At 39.0% G+C, this 16,684-nt stretch overlaps 1 protein-coding gene across 1 annotated transcript in view; it reads left to right on the top strand.

The window, feature by feature from the left end:
* LOC118434959 overlaps positions 1-16,684 on the top strand; it is a 30,379-nt gene that overhangs the window by 9,193 nt on the left and 4,502 nt on the right. The window contains exons 2-3 of the mRNA XM_035849783.1: positions 15,787-16,014; positions 16,126-16,586. Coding sequence (XP_035705676.1) covers positions 15,787-16,014; positions 16,126-16,586 — 689 coding nt within the window. The remainder of the gene's footprint in view (positions 1-15,786; positions 16,015-16,125; positions 16,587-16,684) is intronic.

Raw genomic sequence — 16,684 nt, 5'->3', positions numbered from 1 at the left:
TATATAGCCAGGGTATTTTATGAAATAATTGTAGATGAAAATGACATAAACTTTTGTGCAAATTTCGCAACAAATGACCGAATAGTTGTGTTATTCAATATATCTACATGTGTATATAGCAATGCTTAAATGCTTTAGAGTGTATATGAATGTATGTATGTATCTAATGGAACCATTTAAATTTTTTACGAGCATCACGACCAATGTGGAATGCATTCAAGTGGATTTCCCATACCAATTTATATCTTGTGATACATTATTAATCTCAATTCATTGATTTTGCATTAAATGCCAGACTAAACTATCCAAGTGTAATTTAAGAACTCAATTTCACCAACTTGGAAAGTGGAGGGCACATACATTTTATTGCGCGATGGCACGACTGGAAAGGACGGTTATTTGTTGATGCTGCTGCGGATGGTGTTTTTTAGTATACACGATGAACAAGTCGAAAAATCTTGCAGAACATTTGCCCACATGGGAATTTCCTTAAAAGCTGCTCCTCTGTACTGTAAATGTCCAATGAAGAAGAGATTGCCCTAACTGGAGAGATGAGAAAGAAAATGGTGCACAATAAAGTGAACATGTTCGTGCGTTGGTTCTTACATATTTGCCAATGGGACCTTTCTCTCTCAACGAGCGGAGATAGATGGATGTAGACACGTTGTATAGGTTCACCACTTTCAGATAGGATGGATAACTTAATTTCCCCCAAGCCCTCCAGCTTAAATAAAGTACCTGCCTCCTCCGTTGAAATGTAATGTAAAGTGTACCGAAAACTAAGTTGCCTTTTAGAAGAGAAGCACTTAGTAGCATTCGAGTAGCCGTCTATTGTTTCGGCCTTTCCTTATAAAACATTAAGATATTGATGGGAACCGACAGTGTCCAAATTGGCCTTGATATTTTGTGCACCTGACGACTCGCTTATTTACTTCCACACTATCACGACTGGGCTGACTGACCAAAGTTGTAGGCACAAAAGAGAAAGCGCAAAACACTACTGCGTTCTAATATCATTATTGGATTTTCTCTCCTTTCACCTTCACCTCGCTCCAATTACACACGCGTTCTTTCTCTCCTTGATACAAGGATGACTTACAAGACACAACTTGTTGGAACGCTCCCCTACGAAATGACACTGTTGTTTGGAGTCTTATTTCACTGGCGACTGGGCTGGGTTTGAGTGACAATCAGCTCTCTATATAGTTATTGATAATATGTTGAATCACTGTACTAAGGAGTCCTAAGAACTAAGGATTGCGTGTAGTGTACATAAGTACATGTATACAGAAAAGTTGATGACGTTAGCGGGGCTTATTTTAAGAAGGACGTTATCACAATGCGAACACGATCATTCTTTCGTGCTGCTAGAAATTCCATAAGGAGAACAAAGGAACGAGACGCAACGACTGCACTCATTACTTCCGCTGTTCAACTTCCATCTCGCCCAGCATTCAATAAAAGCCTCTCATTTTATTTTATTCCGTCTCAATTTCATATCAAAGTTTCTCCAAATTTGCATAAAGTGTGCAGTTTTAGTGCAGTTTTTTGTGTGGATTTTTTAGCAGTGTAATTTATGGTGTGACGTCATCTCAGCCACCACCACCACAATGTTGGGGCAGGAAGATCCCTTGGAAGGATCCCCTGCTCCTTCCTACAGCAAAGCTGCGACCATGGCGGTCATGCCACCTGACCCCACATCCTCCGCGTTGGATAAGTCGAAAGGTGTGCTTATCCGAAGAATTAAGGGAGTCACACTCAGTGAGCTTTTGGAGGCTCTCGGTAAGGTGATTTCTCCTAAAAAAATTTTGTATGCAGATTTTGTTACTGCTGCTAATTTTGGTGTCTGGTTGGACACGGATAAGAGTGTGGATGACCTAATTGGTCTTGACACCCTCGAGATAAAAGGTCAAATGACCAAAATGTACATATACACTAATCCGGTACACAGGGTGGTCCTTCGTAATGTTCCACCCTTTATACCGGATACAGTAATTCTTAGTTACTTGCAAAAGTATGGTGAAATTCGTGGCGCTTTAGAACGCCAGTCGTGTTACAATGTGGGTGAAGATTTTGCCCATGTAAAAAGTTTCACTCGTAATGTGTCCCTCGCTATTTCGGATGGTGTTATTGTTCCTCCAGGTTTAACAATCTCTTGGGAGAACAAAAAACACGTGATTTATGTTCAGGTGGGGGCAAAGAAATGCTTCAAGTGTAATAAGCCTGGACATACTAGTAACAACTGTCCAACAAAGGCAACAGTCCCAGTTTCACGACCAACCCCCAAGACCTCCAAACGTAAATCTGTTCCTCTAACGATTCCTGTGAAAGATCAGGGTCAAACTGAAAGCCAAAAACGGCGGAGGTTTGACTCCCTTCCAAGTCAAAATGAGGGGTCAGGAATGACGGATCCCGAACTTGATTCCTCATTAACACTTGGCTCAGAAAGGCCAAAAAGACGCAAACCGTGTAGACCACCAAATCAAACTGACCGTTCTGTGACCAGGTCATTGAGTGCCGCTACCGTGCCAATCTCAAGTCCCACCACCTGGGCTTTCGATGTTTGGAAGAAGGGTAACTTTAAAACCTACCCTTCTTTCAATAAAGAACATCTTTATATGTTTCTGAGGAACCTAAAGCGCGATTTTTTTAAGGGGGGCTATACCCACTTTTACGAACAAGTAGCAATGGCGACTAGAAACCCTCAAGAGTTACACGATCTCCTTTTTGAGGTGGTGAATTCTTTGGGGAAGAGTCAAGAGTTAGTACGTACCGAAATGCATGACATATTAAAATTAGTGTCAAAATCCATCGATTTGTCATCCGAAGAAATTGAGAAAATTAAGGACAGAACTGACCTTAATTTTCGAAATTTTGAGCTACAGGCCTACCAACTGGCCAATAAGCTTTCGGATGATGAAATGCAAAAATTTCGCAAATATTTTTTTAATTAACATATGGCTCTGAACATTTGGACACTTAATTGTCAGGGTTTGAATAATGCTGTCAAACGCAGTTGCCTAAATTCCGTAATAGTTAAATTTTCCCCTGATATTGTTTGTTTACAAGAAACAAATATTAACATCTCAAAATCTGAATCATTTGTGCTGAGCTCTTATAAAACTTTTTATAATTCGTCTACTACTCTTGGTAGTGGTACTATTGTTTTAGTTAAAAACCAATTTAATGTTTTAAGTAACTCTATTCTTATTCCTGGAAAACTTCAACACATTTCTGTTGAAGTTTTTGGCCAGACCTTTTATTCTTATAACATTCATTTTCCCTTTAATAATCTGGATAGTTTCAACTTTTTGCGTATCTTAAAGTCTTCCATATGTACTTGTCCTAGTCAAGATAATGTTTTTCTTGCTGGTGATTGGAATTTTGTTCTCAATGAGTCGCTAGACCGTTTACGATCAGTTGAGCGTCGCAAAGGGATAGTGATAGAATTTTCAAAAATATGCCAAAATTTTAATCTTTCAGATGCGTATCGTCATCTTAACCCTTTTGGTTGTGATATGACGTATTTTAGTAAATTAAAAAACAATTCGGAGGCAAGATTAGATAGAATTTATATTAATGCTAGTCAGTTTCCTAATGTTGTAAAATGTCAAATGTTTCCTTTCATTAGTGATCACGTGATTTTTAATATCTTTTTCAAATTTGACCATTCGTTTGATTTTAAAAATATATGGATTTTTCCGAACCACCTTTTAAACATTGATGATTTTAATTTTTCAATTTCCTTTTTACTCAATGACTTTATTTTAAAATCCGATTACTCTGAGGAAAGTTATACCTTTTTAAAAAATAAGATAGTTCAGGTTTCAATGGAGTTTGGCATCTCGTTTAAACGTAGATTCAAATATGTAGTAAAAAAAGTACAAAAGGATATTCAGCTCGTTAGTTCTAGTCAACATCTTAGTAACGCTGATATTTTTAAAATTTTCATAGATAGTTTAGATAATACTTTTTCTAATTTTTTAGTTTGTCAGGATTACCCGAAGAAGAAAATAAATTGTCGTGATAATCCTGTATCAATTTCTAATTCGTTTTCTAATATGTCCCTTGAAAGTAAATTGTCCTTAATTACTGACTTCTTTCAAACTAAATTTGAATGTAAGGCAGTGGACTTTACCAACTTCGATAATTTTATGCAAGGAATTCCAACTGTTCCTGGGGAGCAATCAGAACAGCTTGCTGCAAAGATTAGTTCCACAGAAATTGCGGCGTGCATTTCCAAGCTACAAAATGACAAGGCACCTGGACTTGACGGACTTACACATGAATTTTACAAGAAATTTTCGGAGCAATTCTCCATTATTTTAGAGAATGTTGCACAATTCTCCTTAAATAGTGGTAGATTCCCCCTATGCATGCGCACCGCTATTTCAAGCCTAATTCATAAAAAAGGGTCTGTGGATGATCTCTCCAACTTTAGGACGATTTCTTTGACTAACTCGGACTACAAAATATTATCCAACGTTTTAAAATCCCGACTACTTCCTATTTTACCCTTACTGGTGGGTCCATGGCAAACGTGTGGAATTAAGGGTCGTTCAATTTATGACAACCTTACTTTCATGCGTGATGCCTTTCAGTCAAATGAGCTTGTGGGGGCTCTCTTTTCACTCGATCAAGAGGCAGCTTTTGACCGGGTGTCTTTTGAGTATTTGATAAAAATACTTGAGAAATATGGGTTTCCTCCAAATTTTATTAAATACATTAAACTCTTGCATACCGACTTTTCTATCTCGGTTGTTGTCGGTAACACTTTTACTAGAAAGATTCCCCTGAAAGTTGGTCTAAAACAGGGAGATCCGATTGCTTCAGTCTTGTACGTACTCGTAATTGAACCATTTCTTTTTAAGCTGAACAGCCGTCTCCTAACGTCTGGGCCAGCCGCATGGCCAAGGGTACCTGATAAGTACCTGTCTGCCTACGCGGATGATACGACTGCCCTACTTTCAAGTCAGGAACAAGTCCAAATTGTAATTAACGAGTATAGCTACTGCTCTCAATTCTCAGCTTCTAAGCTAAACAGTAGTAAGTCAGAATTACTTTTCTTAGGGGGGACTACTTGGGTAGAGACCAATTTCCCCACCAGAAAGGATGGGTTAAAAATTCTGGGTATATTTTTTGGGAATACAAGTTTCATGGAGCAAAATTTTACCTTATTGTTTGAAAAATTTTGTAGGAAGTTATCTTTTTATAACAGTAAAACTTGCGCAGTTAGTTTTTTTTCAAGGGCTAAAATTTTGAATACGTACCTTCTCCCAATACTGTGGTATGTACTCAAGGTTCTTGACCCCCCGGAAACTTTTATAACAGAAATTACTATCTTAATTGAAAACTTTCCCTGGAGAGGATCAAAACGTTGGGTGGGACGCCATCTACTCTATTTGCCTCTGTCAAATGGGGGGATTGGTGTGCGTCATCCGTTTATTCAGATGACAACTTTTCGTGTAGTATTTGCATGCAAAGTCCTAAATTCGAGCGACTCGTATTTTTGTAACTTTGCACGTAAAAATGTTTTCAACATTCTCCTAAAGAATGAACCAGATTATTGTACTTCTTTTTATGACAATTTTTGCAAATATGTACAAATACTTGGTCTCAGTTTTGAACTAATCCCTCACAATATTTTTCACCTTATCCCGCTTAGTAATTCAATTTTTTTGAAAAATAATAGTTTTCCATGTTTAATTCAATTGGGGTGTGAAACCATTGGGGATTTTATTAGTTTCGATTTTTCCCAAAACATGCCTCGCTTTCCATCTCAAAGGTTAATTTCTTGTGAGAGTAGTATTTTGCGTAATATTATTGACACTTATGTACTATCTCAAGAGTGTATCACATTTCGATGCCTAAAATATGGCAACGGGGGTGAGTTTGAATCTTTTGTGAAAACCAAGCAGTATTTACTATGTACTCGTATTGTGCGAAAAATAAAATGGTCTGAGGTATCACTCGACACCTTAAATAATTCCGCCTGGCTTACCCTTCAAAAAAGCGAGGTGAGTAATCCAGAGAAAGACGTAATTTATAAACTTTTGCACAATACTGGTCTAACGCCAAAAATGGCTGAGTCAATGGGCATACATGCGTACCCGGGTTGGGAAGGTTCTTTATTTTCAGTCATTTCCTAGCACTTGGCATCGGTAAGGTTAGGGACGCGTTGACATACCCACAGCCCCAGGGAGGATCCCAACCCATTACCTGGCGTCGTGGGTATGTCAACAACTTAGGTGTCAGGTTAGGCTGAATCTTCTTATTTCCTTATCATATAAAGCCATTTCTTTCAGTTTTTCGTGAATGAATGAAATACGAAATTATATCTCTAAGTTTTCGGCATATTTTAAATCATGGCCTAATTATAGCTGCATTTGTATGATGATTATTCCGTTTTTTTTTAGAATAGTTGTGTTTCGGGCGACGACTTATGTCTTCCGAAATATACTTTTGAACAACGACTTATGTTGATCAACTTATAAACTTGGCTTTATTACTTTAGAGTACATACATCGGGCATCAGTAATCATGCATAAGTACTAACTTGACATACGTACATGAAATAATGACCCTACTGACTCTCTGATTCAGACTCTAAAAAAATGACACCAATTACTCAAATTCTCAGACATTGTAAAATTTACAGACATACATATTTAGACATGAAATAATGATAACACGTTGTCGGGGTAATTCACTCAACCCACGACAAGTTGTGTTTGGAATTCTCATTGTACGAACTAATCTTAAATATATGTAATAAAGGGTTGAAATTCCCTAAATTTATTTGAATCGAAAAAAAAAAATTTCATATCAATATATGTATCATCATCATTTGCTTCGACGATGCGTCGTATTGTATCACTGGCTGGGTTTATGGAGACATAATGTTCCAGAGAGAGAGAGAAAGAATCTGGCCCATGCCGATACCAGAAGACCCGTGAACACTGAAATAAAATTGTGGTCATTTCCGAATTAAATTGTTCCAAATTGCACTGCTGACTCCAGCAATAAAACGGAAGTCAGAAACTCGAAAAGAAATACTCCACTAAAGTGTGAACCGTACGAATATACGAAATTCCCCTTGCAAAGGAATTCTTCTTCTGCATCATCTTGTGTTTATTGTCATGCTATGAAATTGTTATGGCCAGAAGGGTCAACTCTCCACTTTTTCCCCAAATATCTCGTCATTTTTGGTGCCATATATTTTTCACGAGTTGAGCAGATATACTATTTCATAGCTATATTTATGTATGTAAATACTTAATACTAACGTATGTACATGGCTGATGAGATCTAATTCAAATCTAATCCATAATGAGTTGAGTCGTTATTCTACTTGCTAGTTTATTATATTATTGGCGCAATATATTTGTGTATATCGGACGTATGTATGTAGTTGGCTCTGGAGTAACGCCCAATTTCCGCTTTCTTCTCGGTTGAAGACTAAAGGTTTGACTTCATGTCTGATTCAAATTGCAAGTTTCCTTTCATTTCCTTCAATTTCCATCCGTTATTCCACCCTTCAAAATGAGATAGCTCAGAACGGAGGATGTAACTTCCTTCCAATTTTAGGAATGAAATCCGTATGCAGCATTCAATGCCACACGTCTTCCAGCCCATTACTCCTCATGTCACATACATTCCTATTCGTCATCATCACAACACTCCATATTTTATGCTTAGCCCATGTTCAACGTGTGAAGCTGGGGCAGGTTGAATGTGAGGAAAATCCTTGGAGATCTCAAACTCTCTTCTATGCGCTTTCCCTCACCAAAGGAAGACGAAGGCAACGTGTCTTTCCTTTGTTACTCGTGTGAGAGACAAGCAGTAGGAAGAAATCAAATACGTGATCTGAAACCAATATGTCGAGTAAATTGGGCTTCCATTTACACAAATTTTCAGCTGGAGAGGTAACATTTTTTCATTCATTTTCGCTTGCGTTGCATTTTAAAGGAAAACTCCGATGCCCACTTGATAATTTTATCTTCAGTAATTGACCCTTGGACATTTGGTGCCACAAGAATTTACTCCAACGTTTTGAAATTGAAAATTACCTATATCTACGCATACTTCCTTAGCTATTTTTAGTAACTTAAGTACTTGGTCAGGTTTGGGAATCATGCCAATTTCCGTGTTTGCTGGTAATTATAATTTGTTGTACTCAATCCAATCCCCTCAATCAGAACAGATCGGCCAGATTAAAATGCTTTCACTTAATGATATGGAAATTGGTAACGGTTAGTTTGAACTTTTAGGGATTCGACAGCAGTTACCTCAAAGCCGTTTTTTATGTTTACTTCTGAACAAGGGACCGTTTCCATACGATGAGCGAGTTGCTCCTTAAATAATCCCATTAAGTGATCACGGAGTGGGTCATTCACGCCCGGTTTGAAATGGTTGTGAAATTTTAAATAGACAATTAGAGCTTAAGGGCAGAATACCCAGTGGGAGACTGAATTTTTTATCGCCTCCACTTCAAAGGGATTCCTTCTTCCTCCAACAAGGCACACACCGCGATGACGACGATCACCACCACCCACCCGATGAGGACGGAAATTAGAGGATTGGGAGTAGAAGTCGAGATTTAAAAATGGGGAGAACCATTACGAGGAGATGAGGCTTGAATTTATCTTGTACATCTCATATCTAATACATTTCACATTTGCATATATCTCTGCTGCCTCAGACAGAAGAAGAATGAAATAGGAAGGCCGAAGGAGATTTCATAACAAATTGGGAGCTTATATTTTATCTCATGCAATCCCAGCCATAACCAGACTTACTTACTTTACTTGGCTCACATGGAAAAGCCCACGTTTACAATTTCCAAGATCCTTCTCCTCTTCCTCCTCCTTAATCATCATACAGTCACAAACTCTGCATATTGTTCTACATGGGCTTACAATTCATAATCTCGTAAACGCTCGAGTTGAAATTGCCTTGCCCATTTAGTAAGCTCACGCGAATTAAAGTGCTTCCGTAAAATTGTTTAGGCACACGAGCCAACACAAACTAGAACTTAATTGGGTTAATTTTGGTAATTGTCATTAAGTTCAACAGCCACTTTCTCCTGTAAACCCAAACTGATTGGCATGGTTAAAATGAACTTTTGGGTATCTCATGTCTCAGAGGCAGAGGATTATATCGGCATTGGTACACCATCATTGCTTCACTACAACACTCACTCAGTCATTTAGTCAAGCAGTGAGGAAACTGTTTACTTACTGAGCCAGTTAATTGAAAATGTCCGACTTTACTTGTATAAAGTTGGAAGTGACTCTGGGAAAATTCCAATTATTAGCATTCCCTTTCTCTCCCTCTCTCGCGTGCTGGAGAAGCCTCCCAAGTCGAAAGTTAGATAAGTGACTCGAGTCAAGAATGGGATCAGAGCTCTGTTTGAGAATTTCGAGAACAGTGTGTGAATTTCCTTCAAGCCAGAAGATTTCTATTATTCTTTCTGGAAATGCAGATTAGGAATGATTTAAGAAAACATTAGGTTTTCCTCATTTCCATCCAAGATTGAAAATTCAGAGAGTGAGAAGAAGAGAAAGTCAGGAAGAAAATTAGAATAGAAATTCCAAATTCTGGTCCAGATTCGGATTCGTCGTCTTCACTTTTTACACTACTTTTCATTCCACTCCATGCATGCATTCCCATTATTGAATGGAAACGAGCTAGGGCTAAACTGCATAAGAGAGCCTCAGCTCAGCAGGATAGGTACGCACACATGTATGCATACCGGAGAAGGCCTTATTCTGCCAAACCCTCCTTGTACTCGCACCTCGCACTTACTGCTGGGAAGAGAAAGTGGAAGATTTGTCTTCTCGCATGTAGCTCATCCTCCTCTTCTTTCCGTGTTAGAAAATTCCAAAACTATGATCCAACATTGCATGCCAAATTGTAAAGGATTCGTTGGCTCGGGTGAATCAAGATGAGAGAATATGATGGAAAAGAGTGAAAGAACGAGCCGGCTGAATGGGATGAATTGTGTGTGCATATGACTTGTAGCTCAACTCTCATTCACATTATTCTGCTCATACATGTCTAAAACGCTGTATAATTAGAAACGCTCCACCATTTCGTCCCGATTACTTAAAGTCAGATGCCTTTTAATCTCACAAACGTCTGCAACGGACGCTTTCTTTCCTCCCTCAACATCATGACACATCTGTCAGTGCAGTTATGCTGCTCAATCAAGTAATTATTCGATTCTACAATGCTGAAATTACTGTCTAATACACGTAGTGAATGTGGCTGATTGTATGCTTCGAGTATGTAAGCTGGAAGTAGCTGTCGAGTAAAAGTTATGCTCAACTTTGGAAAGTAAAGTTGTGCTGTCATCAGTGATTCTGTCGACTCAATGGGTATTCATGTATTAAGCAAGTCTGAATAAGTACGTACACGTCGAAATATTGGAATTACTATAAGAACTCTCAATGTTTGCGACGTTTCATTCCAGGTTTAATTTCTGGCAGTGAAAGGAGTGTAATTGACAGGTGTGGTGTGGTGCGAGAGCCGCAAAGAGTTAGCTGGCAGCAACTTGGCGAGACAACATATTTCTAGTTTCTACATATGTATGTATACCAGTTTCATGTCATGGAAAAGTCAAGCCAAGTCAGAATGTTGTCGTCTTTCAATTTCGATTGGGTCGGTGGTGCTAATCGTTGTCACCATATTGTGTTAGTCGTTTTGCTTCCGTGAATAATTACTATCAGATCAAGATTCGTGCAAATTTCTACACATTGCGTGTTTCGGTAATATGTAGCAGTATGCAAAAGAGATTAGGTTGTCGTACCACCATGAAGTCAGTAATTATAAATTGAATTTGCGAAAGTAAAGTCCACTCCGCAGATGTGGTTTGGTTAAATTCAATCCTGTTCTCTTACTACAAATATGTGCTTTTGATGTGTGTTCAAGAGCGATGCAAAATGCATGAGACAGATGTAGGAGTGTGGTAATAGGGTTGGCTGGTAGCTGTAATGTATGAGGAATGATAGTGCTGCTCGACTTTCTCTCAGGCAACACCACACACACGTCCGCAATTACAAGGCTTGAAAAGCCATGGACCATAAAACCCTTGGGAATCGCCGTCATGTTTTCTCTAATACTGGGACGGGAAACAACAGCCGAACAGACATTACATACGACGATGCTCTATCACATCACATCCGACATGATACATTTAATATGACTTTCTTCTTCCCTCAACCAACCGACCGCCACGAAACGCACAACTCTTCGTCCTCCTGGCTCTCTCTTTTTTCCTTCTTTGATTTTGTGGTAGGGTGACTTCTGTACATGTTCCAACTACCTCAGGGAAGTGTGTCAACTTGTTATTTTCACGAAAAGTTGTGGGCAAATTGTTAGATGTAAACTTTCATATAAAGTAAAATGAAGATGTTCCTCTGGAAATAAATTGCTTTCTCGATCTTCTACCCGGTCTTATTCAGAACGCTACAAAAACCTGTATTTGCTACATTTTTGTACCGTTTCCAAGAGTAGACGGTAAACTATTGGACGGAGAATGTGAAAATAATTACGGGAGAACAGAACCTCAATTAAATGAGTTCGTATGCAAATGTACCTGGAGTACTTTGCGAACAAGAACATGTACATAAATACGCATGGAATTCGTTCTATGGCTAAAATAAAGTTTCAGTCTGAAGAAAATGAAGTCATTTTGAATTGTGTTTACACATTTTCATCTTGCACTAACAATTTGCGGTTATGCAAACAAAACCTTAAAGCTACAACTTCCAATTTTCTTTATTCCATTTTGGGTGTATCACTAAAATACGAGTTTCTAGGAAATTGAACAGTGTTCTACTTTAAATAAGCCTATTTTAGCTTTTTCATTCAAACCAGTTCAAGTCGATGCTTCTCGATCTAGTTTAGCTTTATGGTTCGCAATATTTTCACGTTCTTGCATGTTCACCTGTTTTATCTAGCTCTGAACAACATACGTAAGTAAGTTGTAGGGGAAAGTAAAGTTTTGAATTTCTGAAACAAATTCAAGCAAATTGATGGGTTTGCGTCCTACTTCTGAAGTTGTGACAACTTAAAGAAATGTGTCTTCTTATCCCCAAAGTTGGACTAGCAAGAAATACATACATAAGTTCACATGTACATATGCATACATATATGTATGTATAGATGATCTATCAAACAGCTTTTCAAGTTTTTTTCTGAATATAATGGCCATCACACACAGATACACGGCTCTGCTGTGACGAAGCACATTGTAACTATTTCCTAGCTGTAAACGGATTTTCTTATATACAAGTACAAGGTACACATACTTATATACGTGCTACCGTACAAGGCAGTATGTAAATAGTATGAGGATTGTCACTTTGAGCAGCCTGTAGCTGTAACTTTTCTACCTAGGTGTTGCTTGAGGAAGGAATGATGAGCACATAAGTATGCTCTCCTTTGAGACCCTATTTCACTTTACAGTTCAACGTTTCCACGTGCCAAAGTTGCAAAGTCCTGTCAAGACTCTTAAGCAGGAGAATTACACAACTGGAGACCCAAGGTGACATTCATCAACCTTGTACTTTTTGCTCCTAGTTTTGTGTTGGGACGTATGGGTATATCCTCCTCATCATCTACGAGGAAAACAATGAACGTCAGGCTTATTGTTTCAGACGAACAACACAATCTCCTTCCCTAAATGAGGCAGCACAGCACCAGGAGAAAGTTGGGAGAAATAATCCTGATAATATGCTCACTCTCCCAAAAAGAAGGTCAAATAGGGTAGAAGAAAGTGGAGGAGCAGGAAAGCCATTTAAAACTGTGTTCCTTTAAATGATGGTTGATGTGGTATGCTGTGAATATAATATAAGGCAAGGCTTTGTGGTGTGTGGCGATTTCTTATCTGGCGTGGTCACATCAACAGAAAGGCGATGTATGCAGATATCATATTACAAAAAAATTCCTAGCATTAACGACTGCTCTTATTGAATAAAAAAAATAATCTGGATCATATTTTTTGGCACAAAACTGAACATAAAAAGGACCCAGCTTGTGTTAACCGCCATATTTGCCAATCACCTATTTGCCAAAATTGACCTAGTTTAAAAACAGAGAAGGAAAGGTAATAGGGCGATTTAGATACAAAGATTGTGCCCACCGTTACCGGCTACGGACTGCATCGTACGGCTGGTCCTGAGAGAGAGAGAAGAGAAAGCGCTGGTCTTTGCAGTAAAGTGAGAGCTCGTCCTGTCTCCTTTGTCTACGACGACCTGCTAAACTAAGTTTTGTATATAAGCCACTGACTGCGCTTGATGGAAATTTATATTCCACGAAGATAGACTTCCCTCTTTCTTGTGGGGATGAAGGCACTTTTCCACTCGAAATTAAATGTTGGAAGGGCGACGACGACAAAGTTTTTAAAGTTGGTTTGGTGGAGAGAGAAAATGACTGGGTTTAATAGATGCCACTGGTTTGGTGTACATTTCCTTCCATTCTATTAAAACTAAAGAAGTATGTGGCTCAGATGCTCGGCAAAGGAACACGACACTGCTGGCGAAGGAGTCAAATGCCGTTGTGTCAACTTTCGAGAAGATGTGCAGACATTATTTTCTCCAGTTAAGTGGATACCTGCCGCCTAAAAAAACTTCTTGTATGATAGAAACCTGTAATTTTAAGGATTTTTCATTATATCTGCACTTTCACCAACAATTCTAATGGTATTGTTTATATCTTCGGAAATCGAGAACGGACATGGAAGTAAGCGTTCGTTAATGGACCCTGTAACTTCTGACTAGTAAAGTTGAAGAACCCAAATCGCCAAATACTAACAATGTGAATGCTAACAACAAATATAAAATGCAGTATCGTTGGGAAAGGGTGAAAAAGTACAAATGTATTAATTACTTGGGGTCGTGACCTGCCCGTGACCCAGGAGGTGTGATAAATGGTACAATATGTATTTTACTTCGGTAGCAGAAGTTCAGTCACATTGACACACAATTGTGACTTTTCATGAATATTAGAGTTTGTTAACATTGAACCGACTAGGGTATTATATTGATGGGAAAAAGGAAGAAGAAAATCTGGCTAATACACACAGATAGATTGTCAGATTTTATATCTGATATCCTAACGTAATTTACTTTCCATTCAAGTTACAAAGCTTAATTATTTCCACGAACTCTATTAGAGAACAGTAATGATGAAGAAGGACATATCTTAAAGGCTGCATAAAGAAACCGAATTAATGAATACGCGGCAGTCCCATTACCATGATTTGCATGGTGCGGAGAAAGGAGCGGATGTTGGGTTGAAATTCCGAGTAGTGTTGGTCGTCCCGTCGAGAGTCAAAGGAATCAAGTTGTCACTCTGATTATATTAAAAGCAAAGTAAAGTGCGACACATTGTGCTGCTCCACGATCCTCCGCTGCCTCCGCGGGTTTGGAGTCTCTGAAATGGAGACAGTAGACTTTCTCCGAAATGAGGGAATGCAGACCTGGGTCTTAGCATCACGGGGAAAGTGGAAGTGCGAGGAGAGGAAATGGGAGAAGGAATGATATGGTCCGGTCCAGCACCAGGAGCAGCAGATTCTTGGTAAACTCGGTGATTTCGGGAAGGAGAACAAGGAAAGTTTTTGTTTCTTTCTTCTCCTTATTTTGCTATTACACAGCCATTACAAAGGTCTTAAAACCACTCTTTGTACTCAATTTAACTTATATTCTGCTCAGACTGGATACAAACTTTTCACTTTGAAAAAAAAGAGAGGGTGAGTGAGCGAGTGGACTGAAGTGATTCATCGTACAAGTACATAAGTGAGTGGGACGAGCGGTGCATAGAGTTCGTTCTCATGTTCGAATGATATTTAAGATGATATTTATGATAAAATTAAAATACACAAATGATCAACCTGCTTGGGAATTTGTAGAGTTTGGTATTCTCAATTTTCCTATTTCATGCACATATAGGAAACATCTCAAAGTCTGTGTGTTTCGAAACATTGCGTCGCAGTTGTCTGTCGTTTCTCTCCTTTTTGGGTCCAACATGTTCACCAAGTCTCAAGAAAGGGAATGAACTTTTAAACTACGACACAATCTAACTTGAAAAGCTGACTTGCATGTAGTTCACCTAATGGTACACGTCTAATGGCGCAAGTTTTTTGGCGATAGAAGGATAAAAATGGTGTGTCATATTGTTACGACGGGTGGGAGCGATTAGCATAAATTGGTGTCACATACATGACAACTGTTAAGATACTGCTGACTCCCCCTCCTAACATCTATGTACTTCCAGATTGAACTTTTTGGCTCAAAATGGATGGATTAGAGCTCAACTTTGTGTACACTGAACAACCACAGATCTCATGCAAACATGTTAGTCTCAAAAATATGACGTGCATACATACAAAAAGAGGAATATAAATGTCATCTAAACAAAGTACTAGAACTGCTTAGATTCGTTAAACTTGAATGTACTTACTATGTGAATACACTAAAATTTAGTGACCCGACTTTCTCTTCCCTTCTTCCATGCAGCCCTTCACTCTAACGATTTATTTAAGGTTTCGTAAATATTTACAAGTTCAAAGGAGTATTGCAATAATAGCAAAACTAAACAGTCCACGGGACGCATTATGGGCATTTAGGTTTTATTACAGTACAAAGAAAAACTGTTAAATGGAGTTGCATTCTCATGAAAGCGAACGTTATTGCCTGTCCGTCCTGCACAGTAAAAGAGAGAATCGAGGACTGTATTCCAGTGCAATAATTGATATTGTTATTGTGGTTGGGTCTGTTGCAGAATGGGAATATCTGGGAAGTGGGTTGGCCGAGCTTGATACTCCATCCGAAAAGACGCCACAACTTTCTCCGTCATCATTTCACAAGTTTGCCTTTGCTGATCCCTATAATCTGTCCCCTTCACGAAGAATTGGTCCTGCAACGTGGCTGGATGTCACCAATGGGAACTGGTGGCTGTTTGGTGGACAAGGACCCACAACCAACCAAAGTGCACCTGTGAACTACTTAAGTGAGTAACCCTTCAAAATAATAATCTAATATCAACGATTCCGGGTATTTAATAATTCAAATTTAGATAGCAAAAGTATTAAATTTTAAATACATTTTCAAATTTACGCAGGTGACTTGTGGGTGTATGCTCCTCCTCCATCATTCCCAAAAGGTAGCACCCCCGCAGATCGGGATGACCCATCGCACTGGAAACTTGTCTATCGTCCAGAGAATGATGGGGACGGCCCGCTGTCTGTGCATCAGGAAGACGTGGTATTTCCGCTCATGTGTGGGAGTGAAAGTAGCGGACATCTGGCTCTATTTAAGGGAGGACAAAATTGGGCCGGTGGTGCAAATACTGCATCCTCAGCGACGGACAACAACAACGCATTGTTTAGCGAGGATGGAGTTGTGTGGGTGTCCGACATTCCAAAAAGTTTCAAAGCGTTGCCAAGAAAGAGAGGAGTAAAATCTGGAGGAGACGGAAGTGGGTGCCGCAGAACGGGAGGAGGTAGGCGCCGTTCGTCCTGTAACTCGACGATGGCAGCGGAAGAGGAAGGAGGATTACAGTGGACTTCATACATCTGCTGTGTGAGTGAAACAATTTTAAGTCAATGTACAAGTCCGATGCGTGAATGCATTATTAGTATTAGTGTATCACACCATATGAATTACTTATTTCGATAAGC

The sequence above is a fragment of the Folsomia candida genome, unplaced genomic scaffold, assembly GCF_002217175.1.
Source record: "Folsomia candida strain VU population unplaced genomic scaffold, ASM221717v1 Fcan01_Sc003, whole genome shotgun sequence".
NCBI classification, from domain to species: domain Eukaryota; kingdom Metazoa; phylum Arthropoda; class Collembola; order Entomobryomorpha; family Isotomidae; genus Folsomia; species Folsomia candida.
The sequence above is the reverse complement of the archived record's forward strand: the minus strand, read 5'-3'. Positions and strand labels throughout refer to the sequence as shown.